General features: G+C 40.1%; 1 protein-coding gene across 2 annotated transcripts in view; it reads left to right on the plus strand.

The window, feature by feature from the left end:
• INPP5F (inositol polyphosphate-5-phosphatase F) overlaps positions 1-24853 on the plus strand; it is a 38168-nt gene extending 13315 nt beyond the window's left edge. The window contains exons 3-20 of one of the 2 annotated variants that reach the window (XM_028730077.2): positions 6188-6324; positions 6719-6847; positions 8932-9099; positions 9300-9356; positions 10226-10424; positions 11755-11934; positions 13008-13075; positions 13867-13991; positions 14598-14675; positions 16520-16640; positions 17005-17133; positions 18300-18417; positions 18943-19141; positions 20008-20079; positions 20219-20292; positions 20738-20866; positions 21606-21693; positions 22158-24853. In XM_028730077.2, coding sequence (XP_028585910.2) covers positions 6188-6324; positions 6719-6847; positions 8932-9099; positions 9300-9356; positions 10226-10424; positions 11755-11934; positions 13008-13075; positions 13867-13991; positions 14598-14675; positions 16520-16640; positions 17005-17133; positions 18300-18417; positions 18943-19141; positions 20008-20079; positions 20219-20292; positions 20738-20866; positions 21606-21693; positions 22158-23319 — 3233 coding nt within the window. In that variant the 3' untranslated portion in view covers positions 23320-24853. The remainder of the gene's footprint in view (positions 1-6187; positions 6325-6718; positions 6848-8931; positions 9100-9299; positions 9357-10225; positions 10425-11754; positions 11935-13007; positions 13076-13866; positions 13992-14597; positions 14676-16519; positions 16641-17004; positions 17134-18299; positions 18418-18942; positions 19142-20007; positions 20080-20218; positions 20293-20737; positions 20867-21605; positions 21694-22157) is intronic. The other variant, XM_077930287.1, reaches the window with a different exon arrangement.
• Positions 24854-24942: the final 89 nt, after the last annotated feature.

Genomic DNA, 24942 nt, shown 5'->3' on the forward strand with positions numbered 1-24942 from the left:
AGTGACCCCTATGCTCTTGCTGTGTACTGTTCAGATGTGACTTTAATATGGGCTCAACAAGACCCTAGAGATTACATTCTGTGGACAGCCTGTGATTTATTACACACAAGAAAGAAGAGATTTCACAGAGGGGGAAAAAGGTTCACTCTTTCTTCAGTGATGCCCTCAAAGTTCTTTTAAGGCTCTATAGATTAAAAGAGAACAGTTATGTAACACAATAGTACAACTGGTTAGAAGGAATCTCTCTTCTGAAATGATCAGATTATTTGTGGAGTTGGAGTCATTCTACACATTGTACAGAATTCATGTGACCTGTACTATTAGAGGTTGGGGAAATCATATTTCTTAGTACTTCCACTAATAAAAAGAGAGATTACTGTAGTTGAGTTCTTGATGCAAGGAGTGCTTTTGTGATGGAAATTTGTTTAAGACTGTCAGCAGTCTTAAGCAGACAAGACCAGAATTGTGTGCAGTATCTAGAATGACACTAATTTTCCATGATGCCACTGCACTAGCTATTGTCCTTCAACTTTGGATCCCTACCTAGAGGTTGTTGGACTTCATCTCCCATAATCCCTGGCCATTGGCTAACCTTTGGGGGATGATGGGAGTTGTAGTCCGAACAACATCTGATGAGCTAACATTGAGGAACCTTGTGGCTAAAAAAAACATTACAAATTTAGTCTTGAGCTTTCATTCCTGTAGTTTGTGTTTGTTATTTCTCGGTTTTTAAAATTCGAGAAATGCCATTTGCTCCCATTGCAGTGATCTCTAGGAGTCTAGGTACTAGTAATGACAACTGACATTGGTTGTTTAAATTTGTTTGTGATGTATGTAAGTATGTTCATTTCTGATCTCTTCAGTGTAGCTACAGAGAGACTGTATAAAGTGATTTTCTGCTATTCGCAATGCATCTTGGATGAAGCCTCTGTTTTCTGTGAATGCTAAGCATATCTATTAAGCACAGAATTTAGAGGATTAGGCTGTTAGCACTGAAGAAACTAGAGCTATTGGTAGATATCTAGCTTTCCCTGGGTTAAATGTAGTATCTGATTAAAATTTTATAAGAAGGCTCTGTGTGATGTGTCCCAAGTTAACAAGAACACTGCATCACCATTCCCTTGAAAGCCAACTAGCAGTTATTGATTCTTTGAGGAGCTGAGCTGGAAACATTGCTTTATTTCCTTGCATTGTGGAGCTCTCTGGTAATGTTGTCATGGACAAGTTGTAGAGCTTTGATACCATGGTTGATTCATTGATTAAGAGCAAAGGCCTTGAATAAATAAAAAGGCATCTTGGCAGCCTGGAAATGTGTTCTGTTTCCAGAACACTGAATACATTTTAATGGCTTTCATATTCATAGGAGCTTATTAGTAACTGCATTAGTTCTGCAAGTTTGCATGTTCTTTTATAACGCTTGCGGATCCTTTCTAAAAATAGCTGTGATTTATTTTTTTTAATAGTTGACCATAGTTCTGCAGGCAGGTATGCATGTTCTTTTAAAACAATTGCTGGTCCTTTCTAAAAATAGCTGTGAATATAATTTTTAAAATAGTTGACCATGACCCAATTAAATACTAATGTGCACCTTGAGGCAAAGGAGCAAGTGAATACATTTAGCATTTTCCGTAGAGAGAATATCTTTATATTCTATGATCACAAAATGGAAAATCTATTAATTTTATTGCAGATATACTGACATTTTGCTTTTTCAAAGCAAATATGAGCTATCTCTTATTCTTGTATATGCCAAGGGTATAATTAGAGAAAAGGGGAGGAAGAGAGCATACTAGGATTGCAGGGATGACAAACTGTGTATTTTTAGGACCATACAGGAAAGCATGATTTCTCTTGGGCTCTGTAACTCTGTTGGGGGTTTCTCTCAAACCACTGGAACACTTTTAAGGGGGTACCTGGGGAGAGGAGAGGAATGGGAAGTTCAGTTGCTCAGCCCAGAGTGTCTGCTCTGTGTATAAATTAGTTGGATTCAACCATGATTCATGTTTGTCATTCTTTGGGAAGATTCTCCTAAAAAGGACGTTTGTTTTCTTTCTCAAAAAAACAAATCAGTAAATAATGTACTTCCTCCTTTCTGGCAAGGCAGGAAAAGGCTGAGGTGCACCCTTTTGGCTTTACCATATAAGGTGAGAGCAACAAGCACAAATGAATACAATTCTAGTTCTTATTTATGGAGCAGCTTTTTATTATATCAGGCCAGAGGTCATCTATTATTAAATCGTTCAGGCTTTACATACAACTCTTCTTAAATATAAAATAAGGAAAATTCTTAGTGTAGCATTCATACTAAGTTAAGAGTGCACTGGAATGTTTTCTTGCACTTTCCAAGCTATTTATGAACCTTTTGAATGCTGCTTAGAGATTTTTCAAATATTTAAGTGGTTTAGAACTGCTTTTAAACAAATAAACAAAACTCGTATAAATATATTTAAAACTTAACAAGTGGGGGATTTCAGTTCAGTAGGATCATTTTGTGCATACTTCCTTTGTCATTTACACTTGAAAATGCAAATCAGTGAATTTGCTGGACGGCTGAAAATTTTATAGAATTGTAGAGTTGGAAGTGACCATGATGATCATCTAGTCCAGCCCCCTGGCAGTGCAGTGTGGGAATGTTTTGCCTAATATGGAGCTTGAACTAATGACCCAGATATTAAGAGTCTCATACTCTACTGACTGAGCTGTTATAGATGTAGGAATTCAAAATTAAAAAGTGATCAAGACTGTAATGTCAGATATTTTAATAGTCTTGCCTGTCTTAGCCATCAAGTCCATATTTCACTGGAATATTTATGACAAGCAGAAGCACTTGAACCTACATGGAATCCTGTTTAAGAGAACTCTCCTCTTATTGTCCAGATATTCATTTTAATCTATCAAGGTTGCAGGTTCAATCCCTGTATGGCATGGCTGCCTATTCATGCATTGCAAGATGTTTCTCAGGTTCCCTTCCAACTCTACAATTCTGTGTTGCATGATTACTATCACAATGAAGGATGGCTTAGAAGTACTTGTATGTGGTCTTTAGACCACTTTGACAGATTATTGAGTTCAGTCGTTAAGACAGAGTTCTGAATGCATTTATGCCACTGAACTTCAGTTCCTGTTTGCCTTGGTGCTTCCAAGGCAATGCTACTTGCTTCTTGTGCCTGTGATCTGTATACCGTATTTTTCGCTCCATTGGACGCACCGGACCATAGGACGCACCAGACCATAGGAGGGGGAGAACAGGGGAAAATTTTTTTTTCTTGTTCTTCCCCTCTAAAACAAGGTGCGTTCAAGGTACATTCACCAGAGCTTGTGGGGCTGGCGGTGGGGGGAAGCGCTGCTTTCCCCCACCGCCAGCCTCAAAGATCTCTGAAGCCTTTGGAGCGCAGCGCCCCGCTGCCCTGCAGAGGTTTGCGCGCAGCCGTCCCCAAGCTAGAGCAGTGAGACGGAGTCCTCCGTTTAGCTGTTCTGGCTTGGGAACAGCCTTGCTAGCTTCTGCAGGACAGAGGGGGGAAGGCACCCCGCTGCCCTGCAGAGATTTGCGCGCAGCCGTCCCCAAGCTAGAGCAGCGAGACGGAGCCCTCCGTCTCGCTGTTCTGGCTTGGGAACAGCCTTGCTAGCCTCTGCAGGACAGCGGGGTGAAGGCACCCCGCTGCCCTGGAGAGGTTTGCGCGCAGCCGTCCCCAAGCTAGAGCAGCGAGACGGAGCCCTCCGTCTCGCTGTTCTGGCTTGGGAACAGCCTTGCTAGCCTCTGCAGGACAGCGGGGTGCCTTCACCCCGCTGCCCTGCAGAGGTTTGCGCGCAGCCGTCCCCAAGCTAGAGCAGCGAGACGGAGCCCTCCGTCTCGCTGTTCTGGCTTGGGAACAGCCTTGCTAGCCTCTGCAGGACAGCGGGGTGAAGGCACCCCGCTGCCCTGGAGAGGTTTGCGCGCAGCCGTCCCCAAGCTAGAGCAGCGAGACGGAGCCCTCCGTCTCGCTGTTCTGGCTTGGGAACAGCCTTGCTAGCCTCTGCAGGACAGCGGGGTGCCTTCACCCCGCTGCCCTGCAGAGGTTTGCGCGCAGCCGTCCCCAAGCTAGAGCAGCGAGACGGAGCCCTCCGTCTCGCTTTTCTGGCTTGGGAACAGCCTTGCTAGCTTCTGCAGGACAGCGGGGTGAATGCACCCCGCTGCCCTGGAGAGGTTTGCGCGCAGCCGTCCCCAAGCTAGAGCAGCGAGACGGAGCACTCCGCAGTGCTCCGTCTTCCTGTTCTGCCTTTGGGCTTAGCGGCGCACCCTGCATTCGCTCTATAGGACGCACACACATTTCCCCTTAATTTTTGGAGGGGAAAATGTGCGTCCTATAGAACGAAAAATACGGTATATTTGATTGTATTAAAAGGAGGGCTGCCAACAGACCAGGAAAACAGTTGCTAGGCTAGTTTTGTTTACTTCCTGGGTATTGTTAGTGATGAGAGAGAGAAAACAAGAGAACTGTTATCTCCCATCCTTCTAATTTATTGAAAAACGATTCTCCCCTCATCCAACTGTGTCTTAAAAGCATGCTGTGAGGATGCTAGGCCTAGCAGCAAAAATTGGTTTGAGCACCAGCTGTGAACATTTTAAATGACTGTTGCCAGGGACTAGAGACAGCGGTGTCTGTTGCTGTGCTGGCCCGTACACACCACACACAGGAGGTGGTGGTTGAGTGCTGCATAGTCAGCAAAAGCCACAGCAGGCTAAAGTGTGAACAATGACCTGGGTATTATCTGGGCTAGTGATGGAGGTTTCGGTCTTTAAGTTTTTATTTTTAGCTGCTGGTTTGTGGGTAGGAGGAGTCTTTGTTTCATTTTGTTAGCGAGTTGCAAATGTTTTCTATCATAGTTTTGGGAGGCTGTTCCCCCACAACGTATTGTATGATACCATATGATCCCCCTTTCCTATGGTATAATGTATTTATGTATGCATATTTTTAAAATGTCAGTATTTGGAGACCCTTTGGTTCTTAAAATTAAAAACCAATTCTATGCTTCCATTCTCTTGAGAATGTACTGCTGCTTCTTTAAACTTGGTTTTGTAGAAATGGCAGGTAGGGTGTTCATGATGGGCAGAATAGCATACCAAAGTTTCTATGCTATCTGTAAAGTGTCTTATGGAGGCTATGGTTATATAATGTCCCTAGAGAATAGCTTGCACTGAAGGTTTTCACAACAGATTTTGCTGTTAAAGCATTACTTTCTTTGTGACACCTTTTTAGTGTTCAAGCAATTCTGTTTCAAATCGATGGAAGCTTTTCCACCCTGCTGAAAATCTGAATGTGTAACCTTACAACATCCCCCCCCCCCCTTTAGAAGGAACCAAGGAACCTTCTGTTTCAGATTTGTTTTTGCAGACAAAATGCATTTTTTTATTAGCAAAGGAAGCCTTTGCATCATGACACACAATTCTAGAAAATTGTATGACTATTCTTTAGTTAGTAAAAACATTATTGCACAAGCAGTTTCTATTTTGTTACCAATCTTATTACAGTATTCTATAGTTTTGTCAGCAAGAAATCTTTCCATTGAAATGGATTGTTTTCCTATATCTAACCTTGGGGGGAGGGGAAATTGTGAAGTCAAATGTTTGTAAATGGGGAAAATTTTTTATAAGTATTCATTTTCAACAATAGCCTTCTACAAGAGCCTTTGGTTTCTTGAAGCCACCATACATGGTGGTGGCAGATTCCCTTGTTTAAATAAGGGTCTGCACACAGTCATGAATTGTAGTGCCTCTCTCCCTTTTCACATAACTGAACAATGCTTTGAGTACAGGAAGTATATGCATGAGTGTTTTGCGGCTGAAGAAAGCCACCAAATTTGTTGTGAAACCTTGCTACTGTTTGTTATGGAAATGGTTTTGTTCCTGGGTTAGGGAGAGGGGACTACTGGATGGCGCTGCACTTCATGATAAGTGCCAGCTCTTCTACCATTTGTTGTTGCCTGGAGAAGAGCCACAGTGATGAATACTATATTCTGACGCCATTCTGAAGTTTGCAAGCATTGTTTTCAGACCCCCAGTACCAGGCTGTTTGTATTGTGTTTTAACTGAGACGGCTCAGTGGTGAGGAAAGTTAGTTTGAAGGGTTGCTGCCTAACTCTGTGGAAAATGGATGCGTGGAAATGGAAAATGGAAAATGCCATACTAATAGATTTGGATTTGTTTCAGATTTGCCTTGGTGGTTGATTCTAATTCGCCAAAAAGTAGTGGTTGGCAAGCTTCCAGGAGATCATGAAATATGCAAAGTAACAAAGATTGCAGCAGTACCACTCTCTGAAGCAGAACCTCAGGATCTGGAACTGGAGGTAACTTTAACACTTGGAATACTTTGAAATCTAGCAGTTGATAAGATGAGTGCTTATATGCAAAACTAGGGCTTCAATGTTATCTGAGGCTCTTAATTGGATGGTGTTTTTAAAAGTTTGTACTTTGGGATTTCTTCTGTTATCTGCCGCCTTGCTGAATTTGTATTTTTTATTTTATTGTTAATAACCTTCATTAGCTGCTTTGAAGCATACATGAAAATCTGCATATAAATGTCCTGAAAATAGATAGATAGATAGATAAGAATATGCACATATTCATACCTAAACCACATGCTTAAATAAAAGATAATTTATTTAACATTCATTTGATAGGACATATGTAATAGAATATTGTTTCTTTAAGCTTTATGTTAACTTAATATTTTCTTTTCAGCTCTGTAAAAAACATCATTTTGGAATAAACAAACCAGAGAAGATTACCCAGTCTCCAGATGACTCTAAATTTCTGCTCAAGACCTTCACTCAGATTAAATCAAATGTTTCTGCTTCTAATAAAAAGAAGGTAGGGATTTCTGTGGGCTTTCAAAATGTTTTTTTCCTTGTAGAGTGCTATAAAAACTATTTGTATTTGTATGTATGTATTCTGTACTTTTTCCGCAAAGTAGCTTTTTATGGTTTCCTGCCAATCAAATCTGCTACTCATTCTAAATAAGCATCCCTGGCCTCTCTGTTTTGCATTTCACCCTGCAGGTGATATCCAGTTATGGCATCCCACTTGTGCAGTGCACTTCTGCTCCTCTTCCTTTCTTTTCCAAAGCCTTTCTCTTCTCCTGTATTGTTCTTATTTAATTGACAACTTCACCATCCATCTGTTGATGGGGCACAAAACCTTGGACATGTATGATTTCTCTCTCGTTTGAGCATATTCAGTCCTTTACCGAGTCATATGGCATTGCAAACATTTGTCAGCATTGCAAAAACATGTCTCTTCCATTTGGCCCCATCAGCAAAACTTTGGGCCATGTTTTGTTTGTGTCCAGCTTCCACTGCTGCAGTCTTCTCCTCTGTCTAGAACAGGAGTGGGGAACCCATAGCCTTCCAGATATTGTTGGACTCCAACTCCCAGCATCCCCAGAAGCATGACCAGTGCTCAGTGATGATGGGTGTTGTAGTCCAGCAACATCTGGAAGACTGCAGGTTCTCTACCTCTAGCCTAGAATTCTGCACCCACTATTCATCTTTCATCATTCATACTATGACATAGTTCCTTACATCCTCATGCCAGCTTCCTGTCTGCTTTCATATTCTGCACAATTTCGTTCCAGGTCTTTGGCACCTCATACGTCTTCATGCTCATATTCCAGTATATCCATGCCAATGACCTTTTACTCATCCCAACTCCACCAGGCTTAGGTTTCCTTCTTGCTGGAATTGCTGTCTTCTCTTCGTTGGCAGCATTTATGCCTGTAACTTGTCCCAGCAGAACAAATATGTAATGTTCCCACTTTGTCAAAAGGAGAACGATAATGGCTAAAGCACAGCTTTCTAGACTTTTCATGTTGGTGACACACTTTTTAGACATGCATCATTTTGTGACAATGATTCAGTTTTGCATCATTTCGCAACATGCTAATGCAGTTTTACTAGCAAACCAGAGGTTAAACCCTTTTCCAGCCCCAGGAGGAGCATGGGGAGTGTTTGTTGCGACACACGTACAGACTGCAGCCAACACACTAACGTGTCTTGACACACAGTTTGGAAAGCTCTGGGTTAAAGGAACTAAAGCACTTTTTGTTCCTAAAGAGGCTAAAACATTTGGGACTGTTTAGTTTTGGGATGGCAGAGGGACTAAGGAAGAACATAATAAAGATTTATTAAAAATTATTTGTGGTTTGGGGAAAGTGAATAGACATTTTTCCTATGCTGCCTCTTAGGCCTTGCCATCTGTAAAAGGTACACTCTGTACTGAACCCTTTGCTTTTTAGAATATAAAATCTCTCTGTAGAACATGAAGTGTTTTGTAACATATGATGTGGTCTGATCTTTTTATCTCCCTCCATGCATCAAAATAAAGGAATACAGTATATTGTGTATGGTGCCTGAACAACTTCTGCTACATTGAAAAATGGGCAGTCATGTTGATAGGGCAGGCCTATCAAATACAGTAGCACCTCGGGTTACGTTACCCTCGGGTAACATAAACTTCAGGTTGTGAAAGCGGCAAACCCGGAAGAATTTGACTGGGTTTTGCCTTGCACGCATGCGCAGAAGTGGTCTACTACTGCGCACATGCGTACAACAGTGATACTCGGGTTGCGAAAACCTCGGGATCTGGCCGGACCTCCAGAACGGATCTCGTTCGCAACCGGAGGTACCACTGTATTCTAAATATCTCTCCTGACTTGAAATCTAAAATGACATAATACCCTATATGTATCTTCCAATCTACGTGACCTGAAGAAGCAAGACCTTAAATTTGTAGTTGACTTCTATGGCTGACCCATTTGCTTGATGAGGACAAAGGTCGAAGGGTGGAAGATCTTGCTGGGCTGGAGTTTGTAAAAGTTGTTTAATAGTATATATTTGGATATAAAATTAGTCAGAGTAACATTTCCCCAGTCAGCCTAATATTTTGCTGTTTCACAGGTTAAAGAAAGTAAAGAGAAAGAGAGGCTGGAAAGGCGGCTGCTGGAAGAACTATTCAAAATGTTTATGGACTCAGATTCCTTTTATTACAGTTTGACTTATAACCTAACAAACTCCGTGCAAAGGCAAAGTGCATGTGAGAAGGCTAACTTGCCACTCTGGAAGAAGGTAAGGTTTTCTGTTGAAACATTATCAGTGTTTTGAACGAACACTTGGATTCCTGTGTGCATGTATCTGATCTTATTCATTTATATGTAAAACCAAGAAACATGAATGGTTTCCTGTTGGTTTGTGTTCTGATAAGGGTGAGTTTGCATTGTTCTCTGGTTTTCGGATGGAAAATATTTACATTTTAATTTCATTTTCAGGTTGATGATAGATTTTTTTGGAACAAACACATGCTAGAAGATTTGATCAATATTGGTGTGAGTAATGTTTGCTATGAATATGTATTTTGTTTAGAACCTCTGCATAGAAGGTAGAAAGCTGTTCTGCTTGTTTTTACTTCTTAATCAAATTGATTAGTAAGGAGATTTGTCAGGACTCTTGGGTCTCATTCTAACTTTCTGCAATATATATAATTCTGTAATATAAATGTAGAAACCTAGTGTGGAAGGGGAAAATGCATAAAATGACATATTCATCAGACTGTAGGAAGAGCCTATTTGTTCAGGCCAGTGGTCAGAGGTGCCATCTTCGGAAGAACATTGAGGGGGGGCCCCACACAATGTCCTGACGTCGCTCTGTTCTCGGCTCTGCATTTGGCTTGAACAAAGAGCTGGTGCCTTTGCCAGTGGCCCATCTACTCCATCATTCTGTTGTCACAAGGACCGATCTGATGCCTATAGGAAGCTTGCATGTAGGACCTGAGCATAAGAGCATGGTCCCCTCTTGCAGTTTCTAGCATCCAGAAGTGTGCTGCCTCTTATGGAGGCAGAGCATAGCCATCAAGGCCTGTAGCCATTGCTAGCTTTTACCTCCATTAATTTGCCTAAATGTATTTTAAAGCCATTCAATTTGGTGGCTATTATTACCTATTGTAGGAACGAGTGTGAAGAAGAACTTCCTTTTATTCGCCCTAAATCCTTCCAACAATTAGCGTCACTGGAATTTCATGAGTTCCAGGGTTACAAGAGAGGGAGGAAATATATACCCACTTTCTCCATGCCTTATAACAGATTTCTATCATCTCACATTTTCTCCAAACCGAAAAAGTCCTAAATGCTGCAACCTTTCCTCCTAGGGGAGTTGCTCAATGCATTTGTACTTCCTTCATTTCTTTTTAACTTTGTAGAAATCTGAAGTGGATTTTTGGATTATCCCAGTCATCCAGGGATTTGTTCAGATTGAAGAGCTTGTAGTTAATTATAATGAAGCATCAGATGAAGAGAAAAGCAGTCCTGAGACACCACCTCAAGAGCCAGTCTGCGTGGATGATATTCACCCATGTTTTCTTGTGGCCCTTATCTCACGCCGAAGTCGCCACAGAGCTGGTAAAGTTGCTATGATACCTTTCATGCACTGTTTAATAATAGAAAAATATTGATCGAATCAAGAACTTGAAAAGGTTGCAAAGATTCTTTTTTCAAAAACTCTGTTCAGATGATACTCCATGCCTTCTCCCACCCCCCGGATGCCTGTACACTGAAAAAAGTATTGCTCTCTTTTATTCCTTGCACCATGTAGAGAGAAGTAGTGCTAGTAATCTTTATTTTGATGGGATTAAAGTTATGCATTTTTCAGATTTGCTTTCCAATTACATTGATCCTGAATTACATTGACCATGGATACCTGTCTGATTTGGGATAATGATATAAAACTACATTACTTGCATATTCTGTGCTAGTTTTTGTGTAAAGGGGAAAGAAAGACAAATTATCATAAGGCAAATTAACTGCAAGGACATTCATGGGATGAAAGCTTTCCTTTCTCCGCCACACTATCCTGTGCTACCCCGAAAACCTTTTTGCGGGGAGCACAGGGGAGAGGAGGGGATTGGAAACTTTCCTTATGTGGACATCCTTATTAACTTAACAAAGCTATTGGCTTGGATCCTAAAGTTATCAACAATTATTTAATATGCAGAATCATACACATTTCTAATTGAATTCTCTTACTGATAACCTGTGTGGCTGGCAATAACTTTTCCAACCGCTTTGCAGGGCTTGCCATCGCCATATAAATCAGAAATGGTAATAAACACTGAGGGTGGAATTCATCATCATACTCTTCTAGTTGTTCCATCTGTGCAAGCATTGCCAGACAGAACAATCCTTCCTCTGTCCCACTGCATTGCTATTCTGGGGGTTCCCTCCCATGAGCCAATTTCAAGGTATGAAGGGGGAGGAGTCGGGGGGGGGGAAGCCCCATTGTTCAGGTAGAAGTCCTTGCACATGACTTCTGCTGATGGGGTTTGCTAGGTGAATCCCACCTTGAATATATGCCACACCCCTACCCCCCAAAAAAAACAGGAATTAGTTTTCATAGCCCTGTGTATTCATTGTGAGGAAAATAAGCTGTTTTTAAAATAAAAATTGTCTACATAAAATAAAATACATAAAATAAATAAACTACATAAGATTCACTGTAGTCTTCTGAATTTACAAATTGATTTCAGCCATCTAATTCCCCCCACCCCCAGATATCTGCTGTAGGACTAATTTAATCTACTGATACCAGTTTGACTTTTTATTTGACATTTTTGATCTCTTCATTCTTTTGCTATAATGGAGTAGCATTTAACAGCTGGAAATTATGCTAGCAAATACTATGTATAGGATTGCTATATCGTTCCTGAGAATTCTTTGTTGTTATTTTTTAAAGGAATGCGTTACAAACGGAGAGGCGTTGATAAAAATGGGAATGTGGCAAATTATGTGGAGACAGAACAATTGATCCACGTCCATAACCACACCCTCTCTTTCGTTCAGACAAGAGGCTCAGTGCCTGTGTTCTGGAGTCAGGTTGGTTACAGATACAATCCCCGGCCACGACTGGACAAATGTAAGTGTTGGTACCTTATGAGTGATTCATGCTCTTACTACAGCGTTTGATAGACTTAAATATTTATAGCTATGTTTCAGGTCGTAGTAAAGTCACTTTTGTCCCTTCACATGTACCTGGAGTATTGTCATTGCTGTTATCCCCATACTCCAGGATATAGCAAGCTGCTGCTCGCATTATTTGACACTCAATTGACAGAGGGACAGTTCCCAAAGGGACAAGTGCCACTTGGATGTGTTGTGTGAACACTGTAAACCAAACTTTTTTGAGTTCTTAAGGGTGGCAGGGGAACAGTGATGTTCCAGGTACACATAAAGAAGGGTATTAATTTAATAATGTAAACCTACAACCCTTTGTTTGACATCCTTCTATGGAAGCAACCACTCTGCAAACTAAATTCCTTATGGCATCTTGAAACTTGCACAGATCACTTTATATGGAATCAGATCAAAAGCCTGAAAGTCTTGAACGTGGCTGTTAAGTTAGATCAGCTGAGAGCATGCTACTTGTAAATTCATAATCAAGATGAGAATGCCAGAGATTGAACCTGAGTTGTACTCTGCCGCAGAATGTTGCTTTACCACCCCTTCCCCATAAAGCACAGCTTTTCAAGCAAAGTAGAGATGAAATCACATTCTTGCATTCACTTGACATTTGAGGATGATAATACTTAAAATAGTGCTGAGTTTCAGTTTAAGTATTTCCAAGGGTATTAGAAAGGTACATCTCCCCAGGGGTTTCTTATAGTGAATTAGATGCACCTGTTCATTTAACCTGGTAGTGAAGATGGTTGGGATAATAGCAAGCTGCAGCATTAGATGGGATATCAGGCTGCAGCACTGTTCTAGAGTGGTACTGAACTGGAAGAAAGAGTTCCCTATGGAAAAATGTTCTGGAATTCATTTATTCTCCAAAATTGCCCACATTCATCTCTTAGCGGTAATTTTCTCTTTCCTATGAATTGCTTTCCACAGACTCCTCCATGCATGTAATTCCAACGTGGCCCTGTTAGAATACTTTAAATGTGCCCATTTCATCCCCCAAGCTTCCTTAAAAATGTATTTTTTTTGCAGGTGAAAAAGAAACTGTTCCATATTTCCGTGCACATTTTGAAGAACAGTTGAAAATTTATACAAAACAGGTGGGTTTCCAAATTATTACAAGATCATATATTAAAAGTTTGGAACTATTGTAATGGTGATGTATATCTTTTAACTTCTGAAGAATAGACCTAAATGGTCGCATTTCATATTGAAAGCTGTTCCTGTTGATAATAATAATAAAAATAATAATAATACTCCGCCCATCTTGTTGGGTTTCGCCAGCCACTCTGGGCGGCTTCCAACAAAATATTAATATACAGTAGTTTGTCAAACATTAAAAGCTTCCCTAAACAGGGCTGCCTTCAGATATCTTCTAAAAGTCTGGTAGTTGTTGTTCTGTTTGACATCTGATGGGAGGGCATTCCACAGGGTGGGTGCCACTACTGAGAAGGCCCTCCGCCTGGTTCCCTGTAACTTAGCTTCTCGCAGTTCCAACCATTGGAACAACAGTTACAACCATATAAGGTGACATGCTTAGGACCAAACAGCAGCTGTATGCCAGAGAGCATCCCAACTATTGTTGCTGCCTTGGCAGGTCTCTGTGCATTGTGTATGCGAACTCTTTTTATCCTAATCCTGAATGTGGGAGAACTAGGAGAAAAGCAACTTTCCCACCATAATTAGCCCATAATGTTGGATTACATGTAATTAATTGATGGCACTCTAAAGGACACAGTTTCTGAGGGAGCTTCTAGCACTTATTGAGAAAGCATACAGCAGTCACCTATAACTTCTCCTAGACTAGACATATTTGCCCCTTGTGCATACTTGTTAGATTTCATTTGTCTTATGTACTTGTTTGCATTTTTATTTTGATAACTTTTAACAGATTATCATTAACTTGGTGGACCAAGCTGGACGAGAAAAAATTATTGGTGATTCTTATCTTAAACAAGTTTTAATGTACAACAATCCAAGTCTTACATACGTTTCATTTGACTTCCATGAACACTGGTGAGTCTGTCGAAATGTCTTATAGCAATTTAATACAAAAATGCTAAATCATTCCATTCCATTACATGTTTCTTGTAAGCTGGTATAGTCTGGCAGGTGTTTTCCAGAGCTAAGTTGTGCCTCTGTGAATGTTTTCAACATCTTTGTAAAGTGACATTTTGAAATATTGTCTTTATAAAAATGTTAGGTGAGTATTTTCTTGTATGTGTTCATACATACTGATGTCAGAGAGTGAATCAGGATTTTGGGCATGTGCATAGCTATTCAAATTGATTTGTCTGTGACAGATATTAGAAAATGCTTTTTAAAAATCTCCATAAGGATTATTGTTTTTCCAGATTTTGTTTGATATAAAATATACAGTACTGCATTTCTCTAAGAGTAAAAATTCAGTGGAATTTTTAATCTTACTCTTCAAACAATGACCTGCACAATTCCTTATCTGCATCCCCCATGGTCGTATTAAATTATGTGTTATTTTTAATACACCTATGTAGAATTGTACTGACCATTATTATATAAGCATCTCTCGGATGAATTTCCATGTTCTTGTGTTGAAAAAAAGAAAAAGAAATCAGTAAATTGTATTTTCTTTGTACCTTTTAGCCGTGGAATGAAGTTTGAAAATGTTCAAACATTGACAGATGCCATTTCGGACATAATCACTGATGTGAAGTGGTGCTGGTTAGTATTAGCATGTTAATTTCACTCTTAAACAGAAAATAAATTTACATAAATGATTGCATGCCACTTGCACCCATGCAATGATACACATGCTGCTTGATAGGGTAGCTTATGCTGGCTGGTGATTTACAACTGGTCCAAGATGGGCTTGTATATCCCTCGAAGTACCCAGTGTACACTTTGGCAGTTCTTCTGGGCCGGCTGCTAACTGGGAATGCTTGGTTAGTAGAAGTGGCCAGGGTGCTTTTTACCATCTTATGTTCACAACTGGTGTACAAGTCTATTTGGAGAGGACAAGCCTTTTCTCAGTTATCATTGCACCTAGTGATGCCCAGGCTGGACTATGGTAATGCATTCCATTTGGGCTGCTGGAAATCTGGCTGCCCAAGTAATGATGGGGTTAGGTGATCAGATCAAATGGAACCTATATTTCACCAGTTGCTGGTGCATTTCTGTCCTATTTGAAAGTGCAGGTCCTAATAACCTTTGAATGGTGTGGAACTAAGTTGCCCACACTTTTCAGCAGCTGAAGCCTTATTTATGTCTTTGCCAGGAGAAAAATTAAGCTTGAAGGCATATAGGACAGAGATTTTCTCAGTGGTGACCCTACATTTGTGGAACATACTGCCAATTAGAGAATGTCAGGACTCCATTGCTGCAGGCCTGAAGTCTTCTTTGTTCTTGGTCACATTTTCTTAAATGGGTTTTATTCAGCAGCTGAATTAAATAGTTCTTAACCATAATTACTGAACTGGATATTTAGGCATAATTACAGAGCTTGGTTTCATCAGTGGTTATTTTAGTTACTGTTTGGATGTTTTTGTTACTCATGTTATACATTTTATGGGAAATTTCCTTAGAAGGCTTTTGACTCTTAAAGGCAGCATATAATAGTGTTAATAAAATTAATTAGGAGAGGTTTGGACAGTATTTAAAGCTCAGGTTAATAAAACGATGGCATCTCATCAGTGATAATACAGTTACCTCACACAGAATGGGTAATGTTTAGGTGCCCTTTTTGAAGGACAAGAAATTAGTTTCTTGAGAGTAATGTTCTTTGTTTCCCCTGTCACGGGTGGGGAAGCTTTTTGGCTCCATGGTCCATATCCTTAACAGGATTTCTGTTTGAAGACAGCAAACACTGCTTTTTGCAAGCATCGTGGCAATCAAGAGAAACCCTGCTTCTTGCAGATCCACTAAAAGGGGGCTTCTCTAGTGAGCAGTGATATGTCCTGCAGTGCACCTGTAAGAAGTGCAGCGATACTTGTAAAATACTGGGTGTAGTTTCTCTTCTCCCCTATTCTTCTCTCATCTCAAGCCACCCTGTCCAGACCATGAGTCAGCCTTCCTCAGGAAATAGGGGAGAAGGGGAAAGAAAGCATGCTGTTTGCAAAGGCCTCTAATTATGAGAAGAGAAGGAGAAGAGGGCCTAAAGCTGAACTAGTCCCCTCAAGCTGGACAAGGGAGAACACAGGAGAACTGAAGGAGCCAGGTGCAAGACCAGCAGAATGGAAGAGAGGAGGGAGTTTCAGACAGCCTTTGCCACACTTGTGTGAATTGAGGAGGATTTAACCCCTGCTCATCAGCTGATGAGCAGGGATTAAATCCCACTACTTTGACTGTGCAGGCACTCAGACGATGCAGAATTTAATCCTGCCATCCCACTCATCATCCGGATGGGTGGGGGTGGTTTAGGGAAAATGAAATTGTGGGCCAGATTGGATCCCCTGTAGATGAGCATTATGGATTAGTCACTTCCAGTAAGAGTATATTTTTTTCTACACCAAGGGATGTAGGATCTTTTCACTTTAAGCTTTCTAATATTTTTCTTCACTTTTTGCAAGGGTGGACCAAGCTGGAGTGATTTGTAAGCAGGAAGGGATTTTCCGAGTTAACTGTATGGATTGCCTGGATCGAACCAACGTTGTCCAAGCTGCCGTGGCCCGTATAGTTATGGAACAGCAGGTACTGCAACTTCAGTTTTCAAAAACCTTGATTAATGAGAACTATGTGAAATATAGTCAATTAGACTAGTATGGAATGTGTGCATAGTCTATTCATACTTAAATTGCTTCAGAATAATTCTTCTAATTTGAAGCATGATCTTAGTGGAGAACAGTAGTTGTTACCCTTGCCATGGTTGCACAAGTAATATATGCAAATTCAAATTTTTGTTTGATGTTTGGAGAACAAGGTTTCAGTGGTTAACAGACAAATGGAATAAACTTGCTTTCTGTAGCTTCAGAAGAAAGATAACAGCCCTACACTCCTAGAGTAAAAAAAAGACGAAAGAATGGCACTTAGTAATAACAATAAAATTAAATTCCAGTTGAAGAAGTTGGGTGTGATGCCACCGGAACAACCACTGCCAATGAAATGCAATCGGATCTACCAGATTATATGGGCTAACAATGGCGATGCCATAAGCAGACAATATGCTGGAACAGCAGCTTTAAAGGTAAAAACATTTCACTTCAAGTAAAAATAACTCTTAGGGTAATCCTTTTCAGTTTCGTTAATTGAACTTATAACAGGAATAGTTTACAAGGTTTATGCAGGAGCTTATTGTTTTGGTTTAACACATCACATCTTTCTTAATATACAGGACTTCTGCTGACTGGGCTGCTTAGGTGTATCCCGTCCATAGATTTCACTGTTCTACAGTTAATACTGTAGATCAGGGGTTCTCAAACTTTCGACCGATGTGGCCAGCTAGAGACAGCTGAAAATTGCTGAGGCCCAGCTGTCAAAAAAAACCCTGCAGTATAGGGACAGAGCCTGTCACAAAATAGTGGCAGATTGAGGCAGAGTTTGGAATTAATCAGATGGCAGTTCCAGGCATTTTCTAGTGATCCAGTTGATCTTTGAAATTGCTAAATTCTTTATTACAGCATTTTCTTTGTAGGAAAAAATTCCATAGCTCAGCTTTCCTCCAGCTAATTACAGGCATTTGCTCTTGAGGTATCATGAGTCAGCCTTCCCGTGTAAGGCAGGATTTGTTGATCCAGAGGGGTCTAAGTAGAAAGGTATTTCCCCTTCCCACCCACACAGGAATCTAAACATATTTTTTACCTGTCTCCGGTGATTTCTTTTGCTATCCTCCCTTCACATTTAGTTTGCTTGCTATTCACCACCCATTCAGCTGCCTGTCTCATTCAGCCCTGCTCCCTGATCTTCTTAGGTTCTCTCTTCTCCTACAAGAGCTTTCCTCCATTATCCTCTTTTCTCTTTCCAGTTTGTTTAACAATAATTATGATTGTGATAATAAATTATTAACCTTTTATCTTTCCTGCAACACCTCTTCTGGCTTTCCCCCTCCCTCAGAAACCTTCCATTCCTCTTCCCCCTTGAACTTCTGTGTCTCGCAATCACTGTTACTCAGCATGCGAAGAGTTGCTGATGTTGGCATTAACCCAACCAAAAGGCTGTGGAACAGCTAGTGGGGTGGGATAGGCAAGTGAGGAGGGATTGTGCAGAATGAAACACTGAGGCCCACCTGAAAGTGATTCCTGGCCCACTTTTTGAGAAACCCCAATACAGACCTCGTGTTTTAATGTTACTTAAGATGTCTCTCATGTGAATAACAAATGCACTGAGTATTCAAAGATGTGTTTTGTGCAATAGGGTGACTTCACAAGAACTGGTGAAAGGAAGCTGGCAGGAGTCATGAAAGATGGTGTTAACTCTGCAAATAGATACTACTTAAACCGCTTCAGGGATGCTTATAGGCAGGCAGTCATTGGTAAGATAGTTTCAGTCAATTTCCGTACTGAATAATTGTCTACTATGTATCTGTTGAATTTTCTTTTCATGTTGGTTTCTTTGAAATGTTAAAGGTGTTTGGGTCTGTGTTTTCTACTACTTAATAGGTCAAAATCTTGTTTTGTGTATTTTTAAAAGTATGAACGAGACTGACTCATTTTAGCTGAGTTTTCTAGAAGTTTTGGCAATAAAACTCTCTCCATTTGTAATCAGTGAATTGTTTTTTAATACTTCAGTCTTGAATCATGGTGGAAAAGGCAGGGAAGACTCATAGTGAAATCCACTTGTCTCCTAAAGATAAGGAAGACATGCCCCTTGTAACTTGAGCATTGCTTAGGTCTTGGTTAAGAATTTCAAAATACCTAAATCCCAAGAGTCAGAGGTATAACTTAATCAAAGCAGTCCATTTAGTAACTTACCACCAGCTTTATTCCTGTTATGCATTGATATTGTTATACATTCATTATGCATTCAGTGTTTTTTGTTTTGTTTTGTGTGTGTCTAGATTTAATGCAGGGCATTCCTGTGACAGAGGATCTTTATTCCATATTCACAAAAGAGAAAGAACATGAAGCGCTGCACAAAGAGAACTTGAGAAGTCATCAGGAATTGATTAGCCAGTTATTGCAAAGTTACATGAAGTTACTATTACCAGATGATGAAAAATTCCATGGTGGTTGGGCACTTATTGACTGTGACCCAAGGTATGCAGAATGTTCTATGGTTATATAGATCTTAAAGTACCATGGCATCTTTCACAGTGACCAAATGTGTAATGAGGTGGTGGAGGGATACAGTGGGGACTGGGGAAGAGGTGAGCCTTAATTGTTTTTCAGGTAATTAGAGGCCATATTTTCTGATTGTGCTCAACCTCTGGTACATGCCCTCCTAACAACAACAATTTATTATTTATATGCCACCCATCTGACTGGTTTACCTCAGCCACTCTGGGTGACTTCCAACAAATTAAAACACCAAACATTAAAAACTTCCCTGTACAGGGCTGCCTTCAAATGTCTTCTAAAAGTCAGAATGTTGCTTATTTCCTCCGCGAGGTGGGCATAGAAGGCCCTCTGCCTGTTCCCCTGTAACCTCACTTCTTACATTGAGGGAGCTTCTGCTTCTGTCATTATTCTGTATGTTTTGTTTTAAATTGGTTTGCTGCATTTATTGTATTTTGTGACTTGGAGCTCCCCTGGGAACTTGTTTTGAAAGTGGAGAAAAATCACTATAATAAATGCTGCCATGGTAATATCTAAAACTAGCCATGTGGGTGGTTGGATCATTCAGGATGTTACTACACCTATGCTACAACTCCCTGAGGGCGTTACTATGGTACCTCAGAACAGTAATTTACTTTGAAATATACAGCAAAACAAAATTTTGAAGAAGAGAAAGATTTCTATGTTTTATTGACAGAGTATATGAAGCAAGGCATTAGTAAACATGGTTGTTGTTGTCATTACTAATGACTGACTCCATACTAGTTGCAGGGTGTAAAAGGCTTCAGAAAAGTGCTGTGAAATTTTCATGTCATCCTGTGTAAAATACTCTGTTCATTTTTGTTTAGCCTTGCGGATGCTACTCATAAAGATGTGGATGTCCTCCTTCTGCTTTCTAACTCAGCATACTATGTAGCCTAGTAAGTAAGATTCTTTCTACTTTACACATTGAAAACAAAGATATCAGAACATCTTTGCTACTTTTTTATTGCATTGTAATAGGATTCAGGTGTGATTCAATTCAGATCTAACTCTGGGCATTGATGTCTTTTTGTCTAGTTATGATGATGAAGTAGATAAAGTAAATCAATACCAAAGGCTGAGCCTTGAAGATTTGGAAAGAATAGAAATAGGTAAGACCTCAAAGTTGTTGCATTTTAGCTGTTCTCTCCTCATTTCTTGCCTAAACTTAAGCTATTTGTCACAATCATTGAAAACACATGAATGAATAACAGTCTCTTCTATATGTTGAGCACCCAGGATTTGCTACATTTATATGCCCCCACATGTTGTCAACAATAGCAATGCAAGAGGCGCAATACAAAAGGCAAAACAAGCAAATCCATTGTACCAACTATGTCCTTATATGTAATGCATTTACATAATAGAACAGCAGAGGAACATTCTAGGAGGGCAGTTGATCTCAGCTAAGTCAGCAGAGGGTGGTCTCACTGTTACACTTCTCCCAGTGATGTCATAAAGTAGAATGGCTGCTTAGGAAAAGAGCTGAAAGGTTCAGAGGTATTATTTAGAAAGTTATGTTCTTTATTTCTAAAAATATTCATGCTTTTTGTAAAGGTCCTGAACCAACTCTCTTTGGGAAGCCCAAGTTCTCGTGCATGAGGCTCCATTATAAATACAAAGACACAAGTGGATATTTCCATACTCTTAGAGCGGTGATGCGCAACCCTGAAGAAGATGGAAAAGGTAACACACTTCTACAAAGTTTTTAGAAGAGAGGTAAACCACTTTTCCCAAGTCTGAGCACTGCATATAGAAAGTAGAACTTCATAATAAGAATTGAGCTGAACAATTGAGTTGAATTAAACAAAATAGGTTCACTGAGAACAAGAAGGAAAGGAAATTGCTATTTTTCAAGAACTTGAGCAGAAAAACTCAACACTCCACATTTCAGAGCCTGGTTTTTTAGTCAATCAATTGAATTAATCAACATGAATTATAGATGCCAACTCCTTTAAGGCCCAAACTATGGTGTTCTCCCAGCTTTGCTCCCTTCAATAGCTGGGGAAAAAGGAGGAGGAGGGACAGACTGCAGGGTGGAAGAGAAGCTTCCCTTGCATTTATGTTGCTCTCCTTTGGCTCTTTCAGTGACAACCACTCCACCTGCTTTGTATGTGAATGAAGCAGACCTGCATTTAAAGATACATTTAAGAGGGGATAATACTTTATCCAGTCAACAACTAGGAATAGTCCTCATTCTTTTATGCTTGTGTTCAGCTATATGGCTGCATTAATGTGCCAGTTGCAGAATGATGGGTGTCTCTCATTTCACATTGCTTTATGCTAAATGGCTCCCTTGCCAGGTTTAAAGTGAGACCAATAGAAAAGCTTCACCGAAGCATCTACACAATTTTCACAAAACAAAAGTAATAAGAGAGAATATGCTCTATTCATGGCTTTAATGGACAAATAACGTGCATTTCAGATACTCTTCAGTGCATTGCGGAGATGCTGCGAATCACAAAACAAGCCATGGGGTTAGATGTAGCCATTATTGAGAAGAAACTGGAGAGGTGAGCTAATACCCTTCCCATCTAGGAGTTATTGGAGTCCCAAATCACTTGAATCATAATACTTGTACTGGTTGCTTAAAGCAGCTGTCTAATTAGTAACTAAGAGCTTATCTGCACATGCATACAAGTATTACAGTACCCATCTACAAGTTTTTGATTCTGTGACCCTTGGGAGAGGGATGTGTCATTAGAGGATTTAAAAAAACCAAAACGTGCTGAATGAGGTTGGGGGAGCAAGTCCACAAGGAGTGTTCTCTCTTCAAGGGGCTTTGGGTGCAGGGAAGGAAGATGACTGTCAATGCCTAGCTATCTAGGAGAAAAGTATGCAGAAGCTAGTGCTGTATTTATGTCTCACTAAACAAAAAAATATTTATTAGAACGTGTCTGAATATTAAGCAATGTGTTGAAAGTATATCTGAATGTACGTATTTCAGAGGAAGTTACTGATCTTCTTAATTCTGCAGGAAAAGCAGTAAACCCCATGAGGACATCATTGGTATTAGATCCCAAAACCGAGGCTCCCTAGCCCAAGGAAAAAACTACTTGATGAGCAAGTTCTCATCTCTTAATCAGAAAGTGAAGCAAACCAAATCCAATGTAAACATGAGCAACCTGAGAAAGTTGGGGAACTTTACGAAGCCTGAAATGAAAGTCAACTTCTTAAAGCCGAACTTGAAAGTGAATCTTTGGAAATCTGACAGTAGTCTTGAAACCATGGAAAATCCCATGGCAGATGCTAAAGCCAACGTAGAATCTGACATTGAGATCTCCTCCGATAATGATTCATTCCATTCTGATGAGTACCTTACCAATTCCAAATCTGATGATGACCAGCAGTTCATGGACTCCTTGGAGAATGTGGGACAGATAGATTATGTTCTGCCCAGTTGTGGTATCATAGCCTCTGCTCCTCGGCTAGGCAGTCGGTCCCAGTCTATAAGCAGCACTGACATCAACGTTAGCATTCCTGTTCCTTCAGAAATCCACGTGACACACTATGAAGACCAAACTAACAAGTCTGAATCGGAAGGTAAAGGACCCCAGGAAACTCCTGCCACAGACAATGCTGTAATAGAGTTCACTAAGCCAATTGATGCCTACTGCCACAGATTTGTGCAGGATGCTCAAACTAAGATGACAAGTGTTTCAGAAACAGAGATGAATTCTCAAGAAGCTCAGCAAGAGTTGGATCGCATTAGCAATAACGCTTCTAAGAAAACTGAATCTTGCTTGGGAACAGCTGTTGAGGCTCCTTCCAGACCCTCTAAATTGGATGTACCATTTTCAGAGTCAGGATCACAATTCTTAGCAGTAGAAAACACCAATGCTAAGTCTCATAACAGTCCAGGCTCCTCATCCAGTGTACTGGAAGCTGGGTCAGGGTTTCATATGACGCCTTCGCCATCAGAGAGTAATGGCAGTAGGGCAGTCTCTCCTTTTGCAAAGATTCGCAGCTCTATGGTTCAGGTGGCTAATATTACACAAGCTGGTTTGACCCAAGGAATCAGCTTTGCGGTGGCTAAAGTCCAGAAGAGCCCAGCCGAACCAGAATCTGTAAATGAAATTCAGCAAAATGAACTGAGAGAAATGTTCACGCAGTGTCAGACGCGGATAATTCAGATCTAGAGAGCACACGCTTCAGATTTAAGTTGTACATATTGCTAAACAAATGGTTTGTAACGGCCCCTTGAGGGGAGGGGGTGAACCAACTGCCACTAAGTATTGGTATCAAAAAAATGCCAGTAACTATGTTTACAGAAAGGTTTGGGTGATGCTAACTGGGTTCTGAACAGGTTTCAGAATTATCCTCAGGCAGCTGAGCTGGTGAAGGTAAAACTACTAAACAGGTAGCGCATACACCAGTGGTTGATGTGCATGTTAAGTTTGCGTGATCAATTGCACAGTTATCTTTTGAGACCAGTTTCTATAGGCCTTCTGATTTATGTAGAAGGGGGGTGGTACTGAACACCTGTCAACCTTATTAATCTTGCACTGTACCAGTGAACTATTTTACTCACAGATAACATTCTATTTATTTTTCAGACTAACTTTTTTTATTTATATTTTTAAATTTGTTTTCTTGTCGTTCTAGTTGCATTCCTAAGGGAGGTGGTCTCTGCAGAGGAAGGACTTAAATACCTATGCCTGTGGGGGGTGGTATACTCTCCTTCCTCTCCCATCGATTCCTTGCTTCTTCCTACCTCTGTTAATCTATAACTATGGTATCTAGGAGCAATCAGTAATATAGTAATGAGTAAAAGCTTGCAGGGCAGCTGCTGAAAAGATTTTTTTCTTACAACAATAAATAATCTTTTTAAAAAACTTACGGTGTGTCTGCAAGCTATTATGTGTCTTCTGTAGTGAAACTTGACACCCTACTCTTAGGCTGCAGCCTTTTTTTTCTTTTTGAGGAAAAACAAAGGTCTAACTTTAAAAAAAATGCTGAATGTCAGGTATGTGCTAGTGTGTTCATATGAGGAGACAATTGCCTAAATAAGCACGAAAGCACCAAAAAGGACATAATCTAAAACATACTCATCCATAAAATCATACTGCTGATATTTAAAATCCAATTAATGCAAAGTGTTTTGAAACAGTTGTAGTTGTAATCAGTTGTGAGACCAATTCTGGCTTTGTCACAGTACTGGTGGGGAATGAAGCCTCATCTAAACGTTTTCCCGGGAATCCAAAAACCTGATGTGTAAGAAGTAATTTCCTATATAGCTCATTCTGTTATTTCCCGGAGGAGTCTTGTGACTGATGTTCTATAGTAGAATGTAGCAGTAGAAACAACATTGGATTCTGCTAAGCTTCATAGCCTCACTAGTCCTCATTCTAGAGCCAGGGTCTCTGTATGTTAGTACATGTGTACTATAGCTAGACTGCATGTACTGTTCTAAGCAGTTAACGAGTGTCATAATGGTGGTATGATGTCTTTGAATATCTCTGCTATAACAGAAGTGATCATCACCTTAACCTGATTGTCCTTGTCTAATACTTTTGATACTGTTTCCATTTTGTTATTTATTTCTTATTACTGTAATGTGTATTCCTTTTTTTGGAGTGTCTGTATAAATTTGTGGGTATATTTAAAATAATATTGTATTGTTTTAACGTGGGAGACCTATATAAAATATTTTAATAAAAAATACTAATAGTATGCATTTTGGTCTAAGTGTTTGAAATGCTGAGATCCTTTTTAGTTCTTGAGTTGCTGAATATATATAGCCTCTCCCCATTGTTGGTCCA

Source organism: Podarcis muralis, chromosome 6 (assembly GCF_964188315.1).
Source record: "Podarcis muralis chromosome 6, rPodMur119.hap1.1, whole genome shotgun sequence".
Lineage (NCBI taxonomy): Eukaryota > Metazoa > Chordata > Lepidosauria > Squamata > Lacertidae > Podarcis > Podarcis muralis.